Source organism: Prosopis cineraria, unplaced genomic scaffold, assembly GCF_029017545.1.
Source record: "Prosopis cineraria cultivar Desert tree isolate PC_DT_omini unplaced genomic scaffold, ASM2901754v1 PC6, whole genome shotgun sequence".
Lineage (NCBI taxonomy): Eukaryota > Viridiplantae > Streptophyta > Magnoliopsida > Fabales > Fabaceae > Prosopis > Prosopis cineraria.
The window spans coordinates 6476417-6497167 of NW_026555337.1; the positions used below are offsets into that span (position 1 = coordinate 6476417).

Below are 20751 nucleotides of genomic sequence, written 5' to 3' on the forward strand. Positions count from 1 at the left end.
TACCGCCTCGCCGGATGCATCCCAGGATGAAGATGACGCCACTGCCACCACGTGATCCCACTTTACAACTGTTTCACAAAAGTACCATCATTTACGAGGGTTGAACAAAAATTAAATAAGAGCATTTAGGGACGGAATACTACTTACTAACCCTACGATTTAGTCGTTTATGAATTTTTAATTCTTCTGTGTGAGCGTGTATGGAAGTTGTGACTTTTATGAGAGCAACTAAATCTTCTCAACAACCATGTAATTTTTATTTGCTTCAAAAATTACAAGACTTCTTTAAAGTTGAAAGCTCAATTTCTCAAACAACTCAATAATTTTCCATGCAAAACTTGAGATAATTGTATTTTCCAAATATTTATATTACTGTTCCATGAACACCTTTTACAATGAACCCTTTGAGCCTATAATAAGGATAAATCCAAATTTACCAATCCAATTTGCAACAGAGTGGGCAATTATTCAGGAACAAGAATTCATATAGCCCCTACCGAAGGGTTCAGCGAGAAGCAAGAATCGTTCATTTAAAACACATTCTGGTGCAATTATATCCTCAAAGCAAATTGGAGAAATATAATTCAAAAAAAAAATGGTAACAAAATTAGCTGAATCCCTTTCATTTTGTGTGCGCTTAACATAAAAATATCAATCAATCCCTCTGCCAAAGGTTCCGAAAGGCTAAATTCAGTCAAACACATTCCACGTTCTCGAATACTTTCATTTCAGTCATCGCATTCTAAGAATGGCCGACCAAGTCATTTTTTGACTGGATCCAAATTCATCTCTTGAAGATTCAGCAACAGATCATCTGAATTGAGGTAAACCTTGTTTGCTGCATTTGATATTGTTTGAGCAATTTCTCTCGCAGCTTCTATCTTCCTCAATGTGATAAAAGCTGGATTATTGGCAATGGCTTGACCAATCAGTTGAGCACTCTTTGCTTCACCCTGGAGAATAGAAAAAATGCACAGTTAAGAGGTTGACATGCAATGTCGATCAAGTTCTTACCAAGATTTTTCCTATGTGCGCAAGCTACATTGGAAAAACAAAAGTTAATGCAGAGAAAATTATATGAGTAGCTGTATCTTCATGGAACTTGGAAATTCTTCTCACCTGTGCTCTAATTATAGCACTTCTTTTGTCTTGCTCAGCCTTTTCCACAACAAATTTAGCTCTCTCTGCTTCTTGTGCAGCCACCTGCTTGGCTTCAATAGCTGCTGTAAATTCTTTGCCAAAGGTCAGGCTGGTAATTGAAACATCATCTAGGGCGACATTGAAGTAGGATGCCCTCTCAGTCAGGATCTTCCGAATTTCCCTACTAACAGTCTGCAAGAAACAAGTTCAGTCAATTTTTTTTTTTTTAACCTCCTGCATTAGAAACAACTAAAATTAACTTACTAACTAACATCACGTGAACTCGCAAAGAACTAGAAAAGACACCAAAAGTGCGTAACAAGCAGGAATACTTACCTAGTTCTGGCTACAAGTGTCTCCAACATGATATAAGAATATAAATCATATAATGATAAATGAGAAATAAAGAATAAAATTCACAAAAATACTTCAACCACAAGTCACTTGCTCTTGCTATTTGGCTTATTATTACAGAAGAAACAAATTATCAATCACATTTTGATGCTGCCAAGAAAGAAAACAGACAACTGAATAACCAACAACCTTTATTGATCAACTAACAATTTGAGTTGTGGTGCAAATACGCTTCGCTTCTTACCTCTCTCTGTGTAATAAGCTGGCTGGCATTGTATTGTGCAACAACAGCTTTCAAAGTTTCATGAATGATTGAAGGCAAGACCCTCTCATTAAAATTCTCACCAAGTGTTCGATAAATTGTAGGAAGTTGATCAGGCAAAGGACGAGTAAGAACACGAAGCCCAATTTTCACCTGCATATCAAAATTGCAACCATAGTTACAAGCAAATAAATCTTTCTAAAAAATTGTAAAAGAAATCATCAAATGACAAAGAACCCTCCCAAATTACAATATAAAATCATCATAATACAACACAGAAGTGCGTGGTGACAGAGTTTGTTTTCAACGATGACACCTTAGAGAAATTTTCAACAAGAACAGGATTTAACGTAGTATTGAAGAAATAATGTAATTCATGATTCAAATTGCATGATTTGACCCAAGTGAAATATATAAGACATTGCAACTATGTCAATAATCACATTCACTTGTTCTTTCCTTTTTTTTAATTGAGAAAGAAAAAGGATAAATTGGTGCCTTGGGTCCCAAAAGTAAGGGTATTAAACTTCAACCACTCAAACATAACGCAAAGTACATTTTGTCACCATACCTAGAGACATCCACTAGCTATGTGCTATGACCATAACAAAGTTCTGTACAGATCTATAGTCATGAAGAACCTGTCCTGCGCTTTGAAGTGCCTGCACTACCATAGGTAATCTGTACACTTGTGATGTTGTAGCATCAAATATCTTAAAGGGTAGGGTGAGAGACATAGGAATTGTTGGGCTCAAAACTCTGCCATCTGGTGAGTCAAAATTAATTTTCGACTACTTTTAACTACTTTAGGTTGTAGAATCCTTGGTGAAGTTCCATTTGTGATACAAATTATGTTGTAATGGGGTTACAGTATTCTGTGAGTATTTTCTTCAATGTCATGCTTGTATATGCATATTTTTCGAATACCAGACAGAAAAAACATAGAAAGAGATATCCATATTCTCAAATATAAATAAATGATGAAAATTTCATTATGGCATGCAAGCATCCATAAAAATTACCATCTGGAGATCGTGACTTCCTGTAGTACTTTCAACTAGATGCGGCCGTGCTCTGACATCATATATTACTGGCCTTTCAAACCATGGAATAATGAAGTGTGTTCCTTCAGGATAAACCTGAATGTCAAAGAACATTTTGATATCGTCAAAGAGAACAAAACATGCATGTTGTGGACAATCTTATCCATGACCAAACTTAAACGAAATCAAAGGGAAAGATAAATTGCTCCATTGAAACATGCCAAATAATCAAATCACAGTGACAATACAAGATTTAAAGAACACAGAATGATATCACAATCACAACCATCAGCAGCATCCTATGGCTGCATATGTCCTGCAGGCTATCTTCGAAGCCACAGACACACTGTTAATAATATGCATTATGGTTATTCAGATTTAGCTGTGATAACATCAGATTTCATTGTGTTGAAAAGCATTGGGTGTAAATTAAATTATTAATTTACAATATAATGCCCAAATTAACAATTTAACATTGGATGATAATTCGCAAAACACTTGACGGATTTTCTATGGAATAATAACTTATAAACATGCCAAACAATGACCTTGTCCTTGACACCAACAACGCGGTTGAAAACAATAGCTCGATGACCTCCCTCAACATTGTAAAGACTGTTGGAAACTGCATACAAGCCGAGACCACCAACAATTCCCAATTTAATGAGTGCGGAGGCTGCACCACCCCCTGGAATGTTTGGAACCTTCATGTTCTTCAAATTCATTTTCTTACCTGAAGAAAAATTTATAAACGGAGAAGTCAGTTCAACTTCACAGACTACATTTCAACATTAATCAGGATTCAAATACTGGAAATATGCAAAAAGGCAAATAAGAAATTATAAAGAATAGAATACAAGAACACAGCTGGAAAAATACTAACAAGAGAAACTTTCAGAAATTTACCAACTTAGTATACAAAAATCGCCCAACAATTTCTTGTTCCGGACATTTCTTTCAGATAAGAGAAGACAGATCGGGAAGGGGGGAAAACAAAGGGAAATGGAAAACGCCAGTTCGTGTGCAGAGTTTCTCGGCAACAACGAAGAAACAGAAATGAAAGATCTTACAGGCCAACAAGAAAAGCCCCACCCAATTTACGAAAGAAGCCGGCAATGTTCGATTAATTTTCAGGAATTTCTCTAGAGTCAAGCAGCATAAAAGTTAATGGTTAAGAAGAAAGGCATGGAAATCGCAGAGAAGAATTGATACCTTCCAATAGCCCTCTGGATTATCTGACGACGAATCTCTGAGAAAAGCTTCCAGCGAAGCCCTCGTCGTTCTTGTAGGGTTTAAGTCCTGAACAAGCAAGGCAAAGAGGGTTTAGGAGGCGAGGGTAGGAGAGTCACGGGGGCCAGGTGGCGTGCAGCCCATTATAGCCCAGTCGCTCCTTCCTAGGCAGTTGACACTTCTAGTACTAACCTATTATTTAAAAAACGGTGATAAAATAAGTTTTTGAAGATTACTAACAATGGTAATAGATTAACCTACATGTATTTTAAAAATTTTATAATATAGAAAAATTTTAATAATAATTTTGTAACGAGGAAAACTTAACTATTTGAGATGAAGTACTTTTTTACCATCTCTAACTTATCTGTAAATTTAAAATACACTTGTTCTAATTTTATTGAAAAATTTATTTACTAATTACATAATTGTTCTAATTTTTAAATTTTAAATAAAAAATATAAGTATAAATGGAAGTGGGGGCAATGGTATATTTGTAATATGGTGATGGATCTTTTGAAGGAGGCAATGTGTAAGAACTAGAAGCGCCATGAATCATAAGGCATTAGGATATTTTAGTAGATAGCTCAGGCCCTGCTTATGTTAGCATTTTGGTCACTTGCATTTTTGCAAACTGCTAGATTACATTTCTGGTGTCAAGAAGCACCCTGGTAATTATACCATTATCCGGGTTTGATATTGAATTTTTAAAAGTATTAATAACACATCTATATTTATATATATATGTATATTTTAATTAAATTTCTATAATAAATTTTCTAAAAATTCTTACACAATAATTACATGCACATGGTGTTAATAATTAGCTATTAAGTGCATCATTTTAGTGACAGATCTGAAAAGTTCTATGAAATTCCATTAATATATTCACATTAAATTTGTGAATAGAGTAATTCTAATTTATGAAAGTAAAACAATGCAAAGACACACCATGAATGATTTCCATTTTCTTCTTTGCTATCATCTTAAGTCCATAAGAAAAGTACAATAAGTATGTGGAGTATCATTTTTTTTTTTGGGGGGGATCCAATGTGGCATCATCAAAGCTTGCAAAAACAGAAACAATAAATTAAATACAAAGACCAACGATCGGCGTAGACGTACATGTGTCATGGCCCCCAAAATGGCCCCTTTTTAAAAAATCACCCACGAATGAAATGGGAGAACTTATCATACGAAAAAAGAAAAAAAAAGAGGGAGAAGAGAACAGAATAAATCGAGGTAGAAAATCAAAACAAAAGATTCTCATGGAAAAAAAGAACACAAGTTCCCATCTTCATCGTCATTGCTTTCTGCTCAAAACAGGGCTCCCATGCAAATCAACGCAAGCCCAACGGCCGAGCCGAAGCCCAGATTCCTTCCACTAGCACCATTCCGATCCTCCGACGAAGCGGAAGGCGACGACGGAGCCGAACCATCGTCACTGCTTTTGCTCTTGGTCGCTGGAGTCTTAGAGGCCTTGGGAGATGAAGCCGGAGCCGGAGAGTCTCCGAAAAGCTCCTCGGGGAGCAACACCTGGTCGACCTGGTAAACCGCAAGAGGGAAACTCTGCCTCAAGGCGTTATGAATAGGTGACTCCACCACTCCGGTGGACACATTGACCTGGTTCCCTTGGCCGGTGAAGTTCAACCCCCAGTCGGAGGCTTGGGTCCTGACGGGATTGCTAACGGTGAGAAGGTCATTCAGGTTATAGTACTTGGGTGTAACGTGGTAGAGCATGAGCTTCACCTTCTGATCGTCCGTGAGGTCATTGATGACGCCGGACTTGAGGTTCTGGAAGGCGTTGTCGGTGGGAGCGAAGACGGTGAAGCCCTCGGAGGTTGAGTTGAGCTGTGATTGGAGTTGTTGCATCTGTTGAGTCTGAGTGAGAAGGCGGATGAGGGTGGTATATTGGCCGCCTTTGTCCAGAATGCCGGTGAGGTTAAGGGCGCCGGCCGGAGCTGGCGCCGGGGCAGATTGGGCCCGTGCCTGGGGAACGAGGAGGAGGAAGAGACTGGGAGTGAGGGTAAGAAGAATGAGTGCAAGAGAGGAGGCCATGTTGGTGATAGAAGAAGAAGTCATAGTTATGTGAAGTGGTGGTGCGAGGTGATGACGGTGGCTTTTTATTCGGATTACAGGTTAGTTGAGGACTGTGCTGGCATGAGCTGTCTCATGCCTCGCGTTTCATTGGATTCAAGAAAAAAACAAATCTTTTCGTGACAGAAAGGAAAAATACAGGTTAACAAATTAAGGCTATGCAATATATATAGATTTATAATGCCATGATGGCCCGTGCAGATTTTAGCTTTTGAAGGAGACATATAACATCAGGTGGATGACTGTGACTGGAATGAAACTTTACGTGATGATAGGAAGTAAGTTAAGTGAAGGATTAAGAAACTGAATATTTGAAAATATGTAGTGTGGTGCTTTGCTGTAATATGCAGAGCTATGGCAGATCAAGTCAAACCTTCCACAATTGATTTACGTTGACATATTAATTCTCATTACAGAAAAATTTTTTTTTCCTTTGTAGTTGATAACTTGTGATATGAACCCAAGAGCGTAATTGAGTAATTTTATTAGTTAAGAGATAAGTTGAGAAAAGAATTATTATGATATTATTAGAGGCATCCCAAGTCCAACTAATAATTGTGCAGTGAGCATGATTTGGTGTATTGTTAATGTCAAGTTGGGAGTTTGGACAAAAAGCAAAGGTACAAAATCTTGGTATGGCAGGCTGGCATATGTTGTGTACCATGTGGGATAATGCATGTTACCCGCTCAATAATTAATTTCTCCGTAATTAACTATTAGTAGACCTGTCTGATTCAAGTGTTGAAAATTATACTAAAATACAAGACAGTGGGCATCCACTTGATAATAATACATATACAAGACTTTTGAATTTTCACGATTCTTAATACATATATTTTTTAAGATCAACTGAAATTGTACATGTCAAGCTAGTGAACATGCTGCTAAATTCAGGCTTAGTTAATACACTGGTTACAAAAAAAATTTATCAGTTTGACAATCCCTTACAACATGAATTGAGTTTTCAGCCTCACCACAACCAAAAAGGCAGTTACTATGCATCTTCAGAAATACCTCTCTTCATTCTGAGCTACATCCTACATTGTGTGTGTGGCTTGTCTTTTGCATGTATATGATGTATAAAACTTTTACCATCAAATATGGTGGCGGTATATTCTCATAAGTTGGAAGAAATTAAACTTTCATGAAAATTGGTAGATGTATGTTAAAACTGAAGACACATTCACATATCCCAAAATCAACTTCTCTGGAAGAGAATAAGCACAATCTCTGTCACTGTTCAATATATACCGCAAGCCATTATTCAGAGGAAAGAGTGTGGAGGACCATTTGTAAAGTTGCTGAGAATAATCAAGAACTGCATGCTGTATTTGTTTCCCTAATGCAAAGCATGCATGCATGATCTATTTGACCAACCACCAATATAACAAGAAGAATGTTATTCTTTTATGTTCATTATTATTATAACAAGATTAATATCATACAGGGATGGAGTCAAGATTTAAGTATGAGAGGAATCGTGATTAAAAATCACATAACAAGGTTTTCAGCTTGATTTTGGCAAAGTTAGAGATGTATAATACATATATTTAAAGCAGCAAATTAAGAACTCAGGGTCTGTCTCCTGCCGGTTCCTCTTTCCCCTGCCACTGCAAACATACATTCACTGAACTAAAATTCACTTTCAGAGGTAGCATCTTTACAGAGTGTTGCTCTAAGGAAGGTCCTTTTTTTTCTCTTAACATAAATAATTATATGTTTAAATATAATAATTATCTTTTTCTATCGTTATATGTGGGCAGAAGAAGTAGCGAGTCCTATAGATGTCACAAAGTTTAAGAAAATGAGATGTATGCTTTGCATACCATAAGTATTTTTTTTTTTTTAATACTAAGACAAGAGATGCTAAAGCAAAAAGTAAAAGAAAAGGTCACAAGGCTAAAACAGTACTTCTCCGCCTTTAAACATAAAAGCCCATTTTTTTTTAATAATAAACAAAATTACAAATTTCAAGCACTAATAGTTTGACTTTTGGATATTGTATACATAATATGCAAAGCATAAAAAATTATTTCTAACTCCATTCACCCTTTAATTCTTTCATAGTGTCCAAAACAACCCAAACTGAAGTATATTACGTTTGAAAGTGGCAAAGGAAATAGTTAAGCCGAGTAAATGTAGGAACTATTTTTAATACCCACCATATAGATGAGTATTGACAGCTTATTATTTTTAGATCATTCAAATATAATTTGGATGGTTTAAATTTATAATGTTTTACTTTTATTTTTTTAAACAAATATTGTAATAAATACATAATCTTAAATAAAAACAATCTTTTAACTGTCGTTTAAAAAATATTTAAAAATATCATTTAAAAAATTATAAATTTAGATCATAAAAATTAAATTTAAATAATTTAGAGACGATGGGTGTTCATTTGTATGATGAACATTGAAAGAAGATAATTTTTGTGATCATATGCATTATAATTAGAAACTAGTTCAACAAATGTATTTTAAAATTTTAAGTAGCTAGTAAATATTTTTTGTGATTATATACATTATACTTTGAAAAGGAAAAAAAATAAAACAGAAAAAAAGAAGTGGGTTTTTACAAAGAAAAATGTAAAAGAAAAGGTCACGAGGCTAAAACATTATTGCTCCGTTTTTTAACACCTAGTTTTTTTTTTATTATAAACAAAATTGCAAATTTCAAGTCACTAATAGTTTGACTTTTGGATGTTTTACACATGATACGCAAAGCATAAAAATTATTTTTAGCCCCATTCACACTATAATTATTTTACATTTAGCATCCGAGACAACGCAAATCGAAGTAAATTGTGTTTGAAAGTGACAAAATAAATAGTTAAGTCGAGTAAATATAAAAATTAATTTTGATACTTATCATATAGATGAGTACTAAAAACTTATTACTCTTGAACCATTCAAATATAATTTGAATGATTTAGATTTATAAATTTTTATTTTTATTTTTTTAAAATATTTTAATAGATACATAATCTTAAATCAACACAATCTTTTAACTGTCATTTTTTAAAAAAATAATTTTTATTTAAAAATATCAGCTAAAAAACTATAAATTTAGATTATAAAAATTAAATTTAAATGATTTAGAGGCAATGAGTGTTCATTTGTATGATGAGCACCGAAAGAAAATAAATTTTTGTGATTATATGTATTATAATTAGGAACTGGTTCAGTAAATGTATTTTATAATTTTAAGTAGCCAGTAGATATTTTTTTTGTGATTATGTATATTATATTTTGAAAAGGAAAAAAAATAAAATAGAAAAAAAGAAGTGGGTTTTTGCAGGACTAAAGTATATTTTTAATTTTTTTAACTTTATATATATTTTAATTTAATATTTTAATTTTTAAAGCATTTTTTTAATTCTTTAATTTTAATATCATTAATTTTAAATTAATTATTATTTATTTTAATTATTATTTATTTAAAAAAATTTTATTAGGATAAAACTAACCGATTAAAAGATTAAAATATACTTTAAAAAATTAAAAAATTATATAAAATTAAAAAATTAAATATAAACTTGAATCGTTTTTATAACTTTTTGGTGACATAGGCAGTCTCATCCTCACCAACCGAGACATCAAAGGGCTGATAAGAGATGAATCTGGACCCAAAGTTTTTGCCTTGTGAATATGTTGGGCTCTTTTATCTATAGACCGGCCCAATTTCTGGCCCATCTCTTGCGCTCTTTCTCCCCTTCCATTTCTCTCATTTACCGGAAGGAACATGAAACAGAGTTTGAATCATTCAGATCCTTCGAATCCACTGCCTCGAGTCTTTCCCTCTTTGCTTTCTCTTTACACTTTAAAAGCGGTGGTGGTGGTTAATGGCGGCCAAGAACAAGTTCGCCTCTGTTAACTATAACCATGTATACGAGAAAACCACCACTACCAGCTCTAGCACTAACCCAGCGAAGATCCAACCTCCTCCATCTTCATCACCCTCTTCGCACTCTGCTGCCTCATATTCTGCAATCTCTTCGCCCAACAAGCCCCATGGTCGTATGTTGGTTCTAACTCGATCCACATCCAAACCTGTCGTCGCTTCGGCACAGCCTTCGTCTTCGCCTCAATCCCAACAACACCAATATCAACAACCTAAGGCAGAACCAACAAGGCCCAGATCAACCCAAGTCCCAACCTGGATCAGACGTGAATGAGATCTCACTTCGCCCATTGGGTCACACCGGAAACGGGTCGTCTCTTTCGTCCACTGTCTTCAATTGTGAGAAAGATGTGGACGTCTCTCCGCTACTGGTATCTCTGAAACCTGGCAAGTTTGTGCCACCACATCTTCGGCCAGGATTTGTGCCAAAAGAGGAAAAGATTAGACCCAATGCGGTTCCTTCTAGGCATCAAGGACATAGCGAATTGCCTGAACGGTATGGGGAGGATGCGCGACCAAAGTCGGGTGGATACGAGGGAATGAGGAGGGGTGGCGTGTTGGATATGGGGATGCCGAGACGGCCGCCATCGAGCGGAAGTCGACCTGGTTCGAGTGGATGGTATGTTCGTCTTAACGATCTTCCTTTCAGCTGTAGAAGGGTCGACAGGACAAGTATCCATTTTAGGATATGATTGAATCTTTTGTGTTTTGTCCGAATTTTAACTTGACGTGCTAGTGGTAGATAGTACCGATATGCAATCGTTTGTTTGGTAAGTGTATTGATCAGGAGTTTGTTTGATTCTTTAAATGTAACCTAGAGCATAGAGGCGAGAACTGTAGAATATTAATGTTTTATTGGCGGTCAACATTTATAAGATAAATGTGCTCGAGAAAAAATGTAGCTTCCGGGAATGCTTATTGATCTATTTGAGCCTATTTAGATGCATAGACTAAGGCAATTCCTGAATCTAACCGTAAATGACGTTTTTGAAGAACAATAAATGAAAATTCTAACATCTGTCAAGACCTAATGTAGTTGTGGGACGAAGAAGAGAACATAGAAGCGTTAGAATCCGAGCGGAAATTGTATTATGATGGAGCTCCTAATTACAGTTGACAGTGCACAATGTGATCTGGTTAGGTTCTATAGGCCTGGAGTTTATTGGTGCTAGAACAGTTAAATCGCTCTTTCATTCTTTTTCACTTTGCCGGTGCTCAGGATGGATTAAAAACATTTGGCCTGAAGTGAACGTTGCAGCCAGTGATGAAGTTCCAAGTTCTTATTATTGTGTCAACAGAACTTTTTTGCGGATTGCTTTATCAAATCAGAATTGGTCTTGCTAGCCTTAATTTTTGCGTTTTTGGAGTTCCCCTAGATTGGTTCTGTGGGATAATTTATTGTTCTAATGGATAGATTGTTCAAAACTGTAATATCTGTAATTATTTTTGCCCTCTAAATATATCTTTTCTGTTGTTCTGTTTTCCCCCCATGCAATATTTCTTGCCATATGTTTCATAACTTGTTTTCATTGATGCGGAACTGATTTGGATTGATGTTATTTTAAGCTTGACCTGAATGTTAACTCAGCTGATTCGGTGCTTCACTTTGGCCATCCATTGGTTACTTATGGAATGAGAAAAGCAGTTGACCATGTAATGGCGTGCTTTTGTTTCTGTTCTAATGGTTTTTACTTGTTACTGTGAGTCTTGAGATGGCACCTTACCATAATCTTGTATCACCGTTTCTATATAAAAATTAATTACATGAAACCTACCATTCATGTCTTTTTTTTTTTGGCCAAAACAAACCTACTATTCATGTTAATTAATTGCTTTATGTACAAAAGTGATTTCTTGAATACGTGCATGATTTGATTCAATGTCTCTGTTCAGACTCATTTCGTAGTTGAATTCTTTCCCGAGCGCGAAGATACACTTATCAGTTGGCAAGTGACAAGACGCAGGAGTTCTCGGGCAATTCACTGCTTATATCCTTTGTCTCTTTGGAATTAACATCACAAAATAGCGTTCCTGTTCAATTCAATGTAGATGGAAGTTGACCAGGTGTCAACACTGAAGTCAGAGTTTGTACTGAGAAAGGAGCTGTGACACGCAAGTGCTTTTCTTACTCGTGCCAATGAGCTATAGAATCAGCATACATTCTTTTCATTCATGTCTGAACTGGGTTTTGAGTTTTGACTATTTTATACCCTGGCAGCGCACCTCTGAAGTCTGTACTCTGAACAGAGTCCATCCTTTTTTGGGGATTTAATTTTCCCTTTGCATGGCACAATTTGTTGGTCAATAGTTTCATTCATTACACTTGTGACTGTCAGTGTAACTTCACTGACTAGAAATGTGCCATGTTGATTGACATTTGAGATTGCTGAATCTGGTTAGAACCCAAACGCACACGGTGTTGGTGCCGTACTCAATAAAACGGATACAAGCGGAATGTCATTTTCTGCATAAACTTGCCCACTCTTGACAACTATTTGAATCCTTTTGCATTTATATTTGGTAATGCTCAAAAGTCTCTTTCTGTCTTGATTCGACTTACCCATATGCAGGTTGATGGGGGTTGGTTTGATCAGATTTTGTTCCGCTCTGTTCTGTGGGTATAAGAATTAGAATTATGACATCATAAAAATGACAATTTATGTATTGAACAATGAACAGCAAACACCATCTTTTTGTTCTGCTCTTGTATTATTTTTTAATCATAAAAGTGTTTTTTAAAAAAGAATAGTAGTTATTTTTGTGCTGGTTTGGTTTACTGCATTTAATAAAATGAATCTTTCTAATCCAACTTAAGTCGTGATCGATCGGGTCCGATGCCCAACTTAACCCTGGAAAATTGTGGCTTCATTTAAGATCTGTGGTTAAATTTTAAAATTAGAAATACTTTTGAATTAAAGTAAACAATAGTTAAGCTTCTCAAGAATATGTATAATGGGTCGATCACTCACTTGAATAACATTTACAAGCCATGTGATCTGCTGCAAGTAATATTAGCTGTCGTTGGACATTTTCTTCGGAACTCACAGAAGTGATGACGTGGATAACAAAAAGAGAAAGAGTAACGCTGACAAGGGAAAATTTAACACGTGGCATCGATTTAAAACAGGTTTATTTTATATTTATTGAAATAAAATATATAAAATTTTAATAAATCTACTAATGATATTTAATTTAAATTTAGCAATTTAATATTAAATAATTTAATAATTTTTATAAATTGTGTTGTGAATAATTTAAATTTAAAAATTTTAAATTACAATTTTTTTAAAGTTTTTTAAAGTATTAAAGATTATCTCTATTTTAATACTATATTATTAAAATAAAATTTATAAAAATTTTAAAATATAATATGTTAAAATAATATATTTAAATAATTAATTGAAAAATTTATAAAAAATTATAATATTAAATTAAATTATTCAGAATCTCAGATGGGTAATGAAATAGATTTATTAAAATTTATAATTTTTTAAGAAATAAAATAAATAAATAAATAAAAAGCGCTCGACGACACCATGATCCTGAAACGAGGGAGTTCGCACAAGGAGTCGCCGGCAGCTTCTATGGTTTCTAGATCATCCAAACCCAATTTTTTGTCCTCCATCATTGAATCAAATCCCTCCCTTCTTCCTCTCAACCTCACGGCTATTACCCATCCAATCAGCATCGCTCTATTGTCGTTTTTCTCATTTACTGACGCCGCGACTTTGTCCTTTACCTTCCCGCTCGTCGCCTTCGTCAATGTCCCCTGTCATTCGTTTGTTCGGAACGTTTCTGCGGCGAAGTTTACGGACATAAATCGGGGAAGCTCGTTCCAACTATGGCGGAACCTGAAGAACCGGTTATATCTGGTTATCAACAATCAGAGCAAGGTGTGTGTATTTCCTTTCCCTTTCTTTCTTTCTTTTTTTTTTTGGCGGGGCACGGTATCCGTCATCATCACGTTTGACTCATTTCCTCTTTGAGTTTTGATTGATTTTTTGTTGGTTATAGAATAGAATCAACTAATGGTTTCTGTGCCTTATGTTATTTCAGTGTGCAGTTTCTTTAGAAAGCCACTTAATAAGAAGAATATCAGGAAACGTACAATAGATGAGGAGGAGGACCCAAGAAGTGAAAGCTCTTTGCTACACAGTCAGAGAAAGACCATCAAACATGATAATAAGTTGCTCTTTTGGACCGGACCCTCTAAAAGCTCAAGATCATCTGAACCCGGCGAACAGTCTGGAAAACAAGGGTTTCAGTTTGAGTCTTCGAAAGAGATTCAAATTCAACATGATAGCAGGCAACTCTAGAAACTGAGACTGAGTTCTCTAAAGATGCCGGAGCTATTCGTGAGAGAGCCTTAAAGCAAGCAGAGAAGAATTTGAAGAAAGATGGCACGAGTGCTGGGGTTGAAAAATTGTATAAGGACATCAACAGTTACCCGGATTACAAGGCCGGGTTTCGTAGGAAACAAACCGTTGCCAGTGAGAAGGCGGGTGGGGCGCATGGGCCTATCAGGGCTTCAACTCATATTGGAGTGTCAGCAAGATTTGATTATCAACCTGATATATGTAAGGATTACGAAGAGACTGGTTACTGTGGATACGGTGATTCATGTAAATTTATGCATGACCGGGGTGATTATAAATCTGGGTGGCAGTTGGAAAAGGAATGAAGCAGAGAAAACAAGGAGGATAAAATTAGCCGCTGGGGAGGGTCTAGATGAAGAGGAGACGGAGATGACAGATGAGGATGACGATGATTCGCTACCGTTTGCCTGCTTTATGTGCAGGAAGCCTTTTGTGGATCCAGTCATGACTAAGTGCAAGCATTACTTTCGCAAGCATTGTGCATTGAAGGTACTACCTTACCTTTCGCTTTCGGTGCAAGTAAATTCAATTAGGGATAATAATCTCAAATATAAGTTGATGTCAGAAATTTGGAATCCTTTCCCTATTAGTTTATGTTTTTTCTTTCTTTGGAAAGTTCGGTATTATATTTTATGATATCTGTAGCTTTTTACGACAAGAATTTTATAGCTAACTAGTTATAGTGCTGAGTTCATCTTTGAGGACTTTCAGAATTTTTTTATTCGTGACGTATCAATGATGTTTTTGAATCTCTTGTGAAGGTTTTGGTCAATGATCACTCTTGTTGGTAAATGGCGAGGTTACAGTGCTCTTGATGTATTAGAAAAGCAGCAAGTGAATATCGAATGCGTGTGTTGTTTCTGCACTGAGAGTTGCCTTTGGGAGTGTGCCTTGAAACTTGTCTGCTGTGTCTATAATAATTAATAAACATTGCTTCTGCCATCATTTTCTATTGATTTTAATTCTTCATAGCGTTTTCATTCTTGTTATTTACAGCATCATGCCGAGAACAAAAAGTTTTTTGGTGTGTAATCAGCCCACTCTCGGAATTTTTAACACTGCTCATGAGATACGCAAGAAGATGGCTGCAGAGGGTAAATGATGATAGAGGTAATTTGTCCCGGTCTCTTATCTCCGGATTGCACAAAAGCTTGCTTTCTTTTTCCGTAATGTGTTGAGCCCAACGTCTAAGTGGGCCGTGTTTTTGAGAGAAAGAGGGCCACCAAGTTACCCAAGAAGCAAGGTACAGAAATTGGCACTGATGCTAGCCCAAGGCCCAATGAGAACAAGGGTGACAAGAGGTGTAGATGGGCCGGTCCGAGCTCCATCCTAGCCCAATGCCCAACTCTATGTACATATTCTGCCATTGGGCCTCCCGAACTCTTAGGTTGGGTTTTGGCCCCGATGCCCAAATTTTATTTTTTTAAATTTTTAAATATAAAAAAAATTATTAAACAAGGCAAAATATAATTAAAATTATTTAAAATGGATTATATATAAAAATAATGTTAGAATTTAAAGTAATAATTTTTTTAAATTGTATATAATTAAAAATTATTTATTATTTTTACATGATATAAAGTAAAAAAATAATTTTAAATATTTAAATGATTAGAAAAATTAAAATTATAAAATATATTCATGATGACAATAAAAAATAATATTAGTAAAAAATTAAATAAAATAACATTATAAAATAATTAAGTTTTGATAAAAAATTAAGAAAAAATAAAATAAAATAGATAAATATTTGGGTTGGGCAAAGTTGGGCTATGGTTGACCCTAGCCCGATGCCCTGCCCAAAGCCCGACTCGGTCAGCCTAACTAGCTTAGACAGGATTGAGCTGATTGGGCTTTCGGGCCACCGGAACAGCCTTAAGTGAAATTGTTATCTAGGGTTGTGTGTCCTAAGGAAACGATTAAAGCTTTTGGTTGGTTCATGGGAGAGTCCTGACCTTTCCAACGTCAGGGGAGTAGCTTGACACTGTTCTATTTTGCTCCTTATTTATTTACTCTTTTTTTTTTTGGTTGCTATTTTCTGGTTTTATTCACTGTAACAGCTTTAGTTAGTTTGCAATTTCCCTTTTTCCTCTTCCTTTCTCTGTAGAAGAGGCTGTAATAGTGATTTTTAATAGAAGATTTCATCAGTTCTATCACAATGTTGCCTTGGAAATTCGTCTATGCACAGCGCTCGTTTGTGTTTGCACTTTACATCTAAGAAGGCCCTGTTACATATGTAAGGAAGAGAGGAACCCATCTGTTGGTAGTTATACCTTTCGTAATGCATCTTTATTTTATACCTTGTGGCAGTATATTTGAAATTGAAGTGTCAATTTAGTAGTTCTCTGCAAGCTTGTTTGTTCTGAGTTTTCTTTTCTTTCTCCGTGGTTCTAGTTCTCATTTTGTTGTAAGTTAGGCTCTAGAGCCCCAGTTAATCTTGTCTAATCTGATGCAATCCAACCTGATGGTACTGAAGGAAAAAAAAAAATGCCAGATGCAAGATGGGATAGACTGGGCCGGGTTGGCTACTTGTGTCAAATCCTTCATCTGGGTTTTCTGCGTTTTGTTCTTCAAGTTTTTTTTGATAAACTTTTGTTCTTCAAGTTGCTTTGGGAGCACACCTCCCCCCCCCCCCCAACCAAAAAAAAAAAAAAAACTCCGGTGTGATGGTCTGCTGGGTTATCTCCAAGTGAGACCGCGAGAGGCCTTGGGCGCAAAATTAGAACCTGAGGTATTGTTGGGCCAAGTTTCTTGTTGATTATTGGAAGCTATCACTTTTCGTTTGCTTGAAAATGCTTTTAACTTTTTGATGTCTTGTGTATCGAGTACTGTATAGCGGAAATGGTGAATCTGGCACTGACCAAAAGACCATATTTGGACATTTTACAATTTACGAGTGTTACATCCCACATTAACATAAAAGATTTTTTATATGCAAAACCAGTGCGAGATAGGATAGACGGAAGGTAGGAAGAGGTGAAAGGACACCGCCTCCAAAAATAAAGAAAAAAAGACATGATCTGAAACTGTATTGAATAATCAATCTAAAGTTAACTCCAACGGAACTACTGAAGAGCTTAGTATAAAAGTCCAATAGACAAAAGGAAATAAGCTCAAAATAAGAATAGGATAATCAAAGTGTTAAGCTAAAATAAAAGCACTTGAACCTTTATTTTCTTAGATTTAATAGTCTTAACACGTCTTCCCACATCAATACATGATATTCAATGATGCACAATACAGGTCCTTCAATTCTCAAATGATAATCCTAGGAATTAGCAAGAAACTACTATGGATAAACTTCAATGATTGACCTTATCCCCAGAACTGGAGTTACCTTGTAGTCGCTGAAACCAGAAGTGATAATCAAATTGGCCCATTCCTTCTCATTTCTCTCTCTCCCGGTGACCAGCGCCATCATTATCATGTCGGAGAACAGTTGTGCTTCAATTGTCTTATCGTCTTTCTTGTCATGCTCTATCATTATGTCTATGACAATCACCTTTCCTTCATTGCCATTGCTTGTAATTGCCTCCTTGCATTTCTTCAGTATTTTCACACAATCCCCATCATTCCAGTCATGCAATATACCCTGCCATCATTTCTGATTATATATATTGTAGGAAAAAATTGCTTGATCTGTATCTCAATCGGTTAGCATAACACACACGCGCGCGCATGTCTTTGATACAGAAGGCTGAACTTCTAAGTATTTTCCGGTTTTGAGATGAAGCTGTGGTAAACCAGGTAAAAGAAGCTTCTAACAATCAAATGACAATAAATGGAACATAATGGAAGCTGTGTACCTGTGTTCACATTCAACAGGTTATATCAAATGCAATATCACTGTTCTAATTATGTGTGGGCAGTTAGAAATAGTTGTGTTTTGCAGTGCTTATATAACGTTACTCATCAAATTCTTCTTAGAATTGCACAATTTGTACTATTTACCTTCAATAAAATGGCATTGGCTGGGGGAATTTCCTTGAACATGTCTCCTGCGACATATTTTAGGTTCCCACTACCTTGCAAGCCAGCAACAACATGAGGGAGATCGAACACAGTGCATTTCAGGAGTGGGAATGTTTTGGCAATGGCCTTGGCCAACGTCCCTGTGCCGCCCCCAACATCAACGAGTGACTCCAAACCTGCAAACATTCCCGTACATCTCTCAATCACCACACTAGTCACTATTTGAGCATCGCTAGCCATGGCATAATTGAACATTTGATTGAGTTCTGGATCTTGCCCTGCATATTCCCAGAGATCCTTTCCATGCACTGTGTTGAAAGGCGTGGGATCATCATTTTGGAACCAGGAAGACAAGGAAAAAAATGGTTTCATCAGAACTGGATTTAGCACAACATGCATCAAGGGCGTCACGCTCAAGGTGTTGTCGCTGAGCAGAAGCTTAGAGGCACTAGTTAGTGCATAAGCCTCTTCTGAGCTATTTTCTGGTACTTGTTGCTGAGAGAAGAGGCCATTATGGACAAAAAGGCGCATTAGGCGGGGGACAAAGGTGGCTTTGGAAGCATGGATTGGTAGAGAAATAATGAGTTCCGAAAGGGGCATGGGTCGGCCATGGTTGTGGATGATGTCTGGTATGCCTAAGTCAACTGCACATTTAACGGACACGGAGTTTATGAAGCTGAAAATGAGATTCCAAGTGCAGATTTGAGCTCCAAGGAGTATGGAAGCTTGACTTCTGTCTCTGGTTTCCATGATTTGCTCAGCCAGATGCTGTGCTTCACATTAGCATCAGATCCTTTGTACAGTTCAGTGAGATCATGTTTTTATTAATGGGCTCAACTTTGTGGACTTGCGCTAAATTCTTATCATATTCGTGTTAGAATTGATGATTGAAAAAAAAAAAAAAAAACAACCCTTAACTATTGCACGCACTATCGACGTTAGCACCGTGCGGCACTGCCGTAATAACTAGCCATCACCATCATAATAAAATAAAAAAGTTGAGACTATTTAAAATTATTTTTATTTTATTATTTTAAAAATTAATGTTTTGTAAAACATGTTTTGTAAATAAAAAATAATAAAAATAGTATTTTTTTATTTTTTAAAAAAATAATTTCAAAACACCTTAACATTATTTTTATTTTTTATTTTTAAATAATATTTTATTTTTTTATTTTTTAAAATATATTTTAAAAATACATTATTAAATATATTTTTTTATTTTAAAGAATAAAAAATTATTTTAAAACAAAAGAGGCTTTATCATTTGATTTTTCTCTCTCTTTTTTAATTTAATCCCCCCCCCCTAAAGCTGTGTTTCACGTGCTGGCTGCCTACTGAAAAGCAATAACGTAACAATTAATAATGCCCATGGACAAATGGTGCAATAAAAAATGGCTGATTTTCTTTTCCCTTAAAAAAGTTGGCTGAATTTCTTAGAATATAATCCTCCATTATTGCCCAATACGTCTCTTTCATTATTGTCAAAATAAGACACTGTGCTCAGTCCTGTTATATAGAAATTTGCATCCCTCAGTCCTTCAAAGTTTTCAACTTTTTTTTAAAAACAATTGTGTAACACATCAGCATTGTATATTTTTGTCTAAATCTTGGTTACATCACTCAGTGCCTATTATTTTAAGTTATCATAATTACGATGATGGCCTCAGCCTTCGTTTAAAAAATCAATGCTGGGGGTGGCTTTGAAAGGAAAAGATACATATCAAAATACGGCTCAGTATTAAAATTGATATAAGTGATAGATAGTCTCGATATTTAAGCAAGTAATTAGATGTTCAAATATCAGCCTTGTATGTGTGGTAATTTAATTGTGAGAGGCCTACTTATTACTTTTGGTATCTTGAGAAAATATTCTTTATTAGTGCTGTAGGCGTAGTCTTTATACTTGAAGAAAATATATTTGAATATCCTTTTTTATTTAGTTTAATTTCTATTTATGTAAAAATAGAAAGAAAGGGGGAAAAAAATTAAAAACAACAAACGCCAGAGAGATCTACGTCAATTTTATATTATATTTGCTATTGTCATCCAACTAAGATATGGATTGGAGAAAAGTTAACAACATGCATAACATAACACCATTCACGGCAATATTAACATATTAACCTTGTTTTTCTCTTTCTTTCCCTCTTTCTTTTTCTTGATGGGACATGTTTTCATGATGGATAAAAAATTAAAATTAAGATCAATATATTTAATCGGATGGTGGATAGTTCTTTTCTTAAAAAATAAATAAATTACCTAATCATTCCCAAATAATTTCACATAATTTATTATACATATATTTGTCATTTTCGTCATCACTTGCAAGGAGATAAAGGCAAGAAAATGTTAATTTTATACCTAACCATTA

The 20751-nt window shown here is 35.4% G+C and overlaps 3 protein-coding genes and 2 pseudogenes across 3 annotated transcripts; 2 read left to right on the forward strand and 3 right to left on the reverse strand.

Annotated features, from left to right (window-relative positions):
- Positions 1–504: 504 nt before the first annotated feature.
- LOC129312854 (prohibitin-1, mitochondrial) lies at positions 505–4171 on the reverse strand. The gene is made up of 6 exons (XM_054955611.1): positions 4012–4171; positions 3348–3532; positions 2779–2895; positions 1739–1909; positions 1120–1332; positions 505–953 (listed from the first exon to the last, which is right to left on the reverse strand). The coding sequence occupies exons 2-6, from the start codon at positions 3522–3524 to the stop codon at positions 762–764; spliced, it is 870 nt and encodes a 289-aa protein (XP_054811586.1). The 5' UTR covers positions 3525–3532; positions 4012–4171; the 3' UTR covers positions 505–761.
- Positions 4172–4977: 806 nt separating this feature from the next.
- Positions 4978–6200, reverse strand: LOC129314278 (fasciclin-like arabinogalactan protein 9). The gene has a single exon (XM_054957669.1). The coding sequence runs from the start codon at positions 6109–6111 to the stop codon at positions 5347–5349; it is 765 nt and encodes a 254-aa protein (XP_054813644.1). The 5' UTR covers positions 6112–6200; the 3' UTR covers positions 4978–5346.
- Positions 6201–9878: 3678 nt separating this feature from the next.
- LOC129312651 (uncharacterized) lies at positions 9879–12410 on the forward strand (annotated as a pseudogene).
- A 1384-nt stretch (positions 12411–13794) lies between these two features.
- Positions 13795–16911, forward strand: LOC129312650 (zinc finger CCCH domain-containing protein 1-like; annotated as a pseudogene).
- Positions 16912–17546: 635 nt separating this feature from the next.
- Positions 17547–19218, reverse strand: LOC129312649 (probable O-methyltransferase 3). Its single transcript, XM_054955326.1, has 2 exons — positions 18357–19218; positions 17547–17997 (listed from the first exon to the last, which is right to left on the reverse strand). Exons 1-2 carry the CDS (start codon positions 19125–19127, stop codon positions 17695–17697), a joined length of 1074 nt encoding a protein of 357 aa, XP_054811301.1. The 5' UTR covers positions 19128–19218; the 3' UTR covers positions 17547–17694.
- Between the last annotated feature and the right edge of the window lie 1533 nt (positions 19219–20751).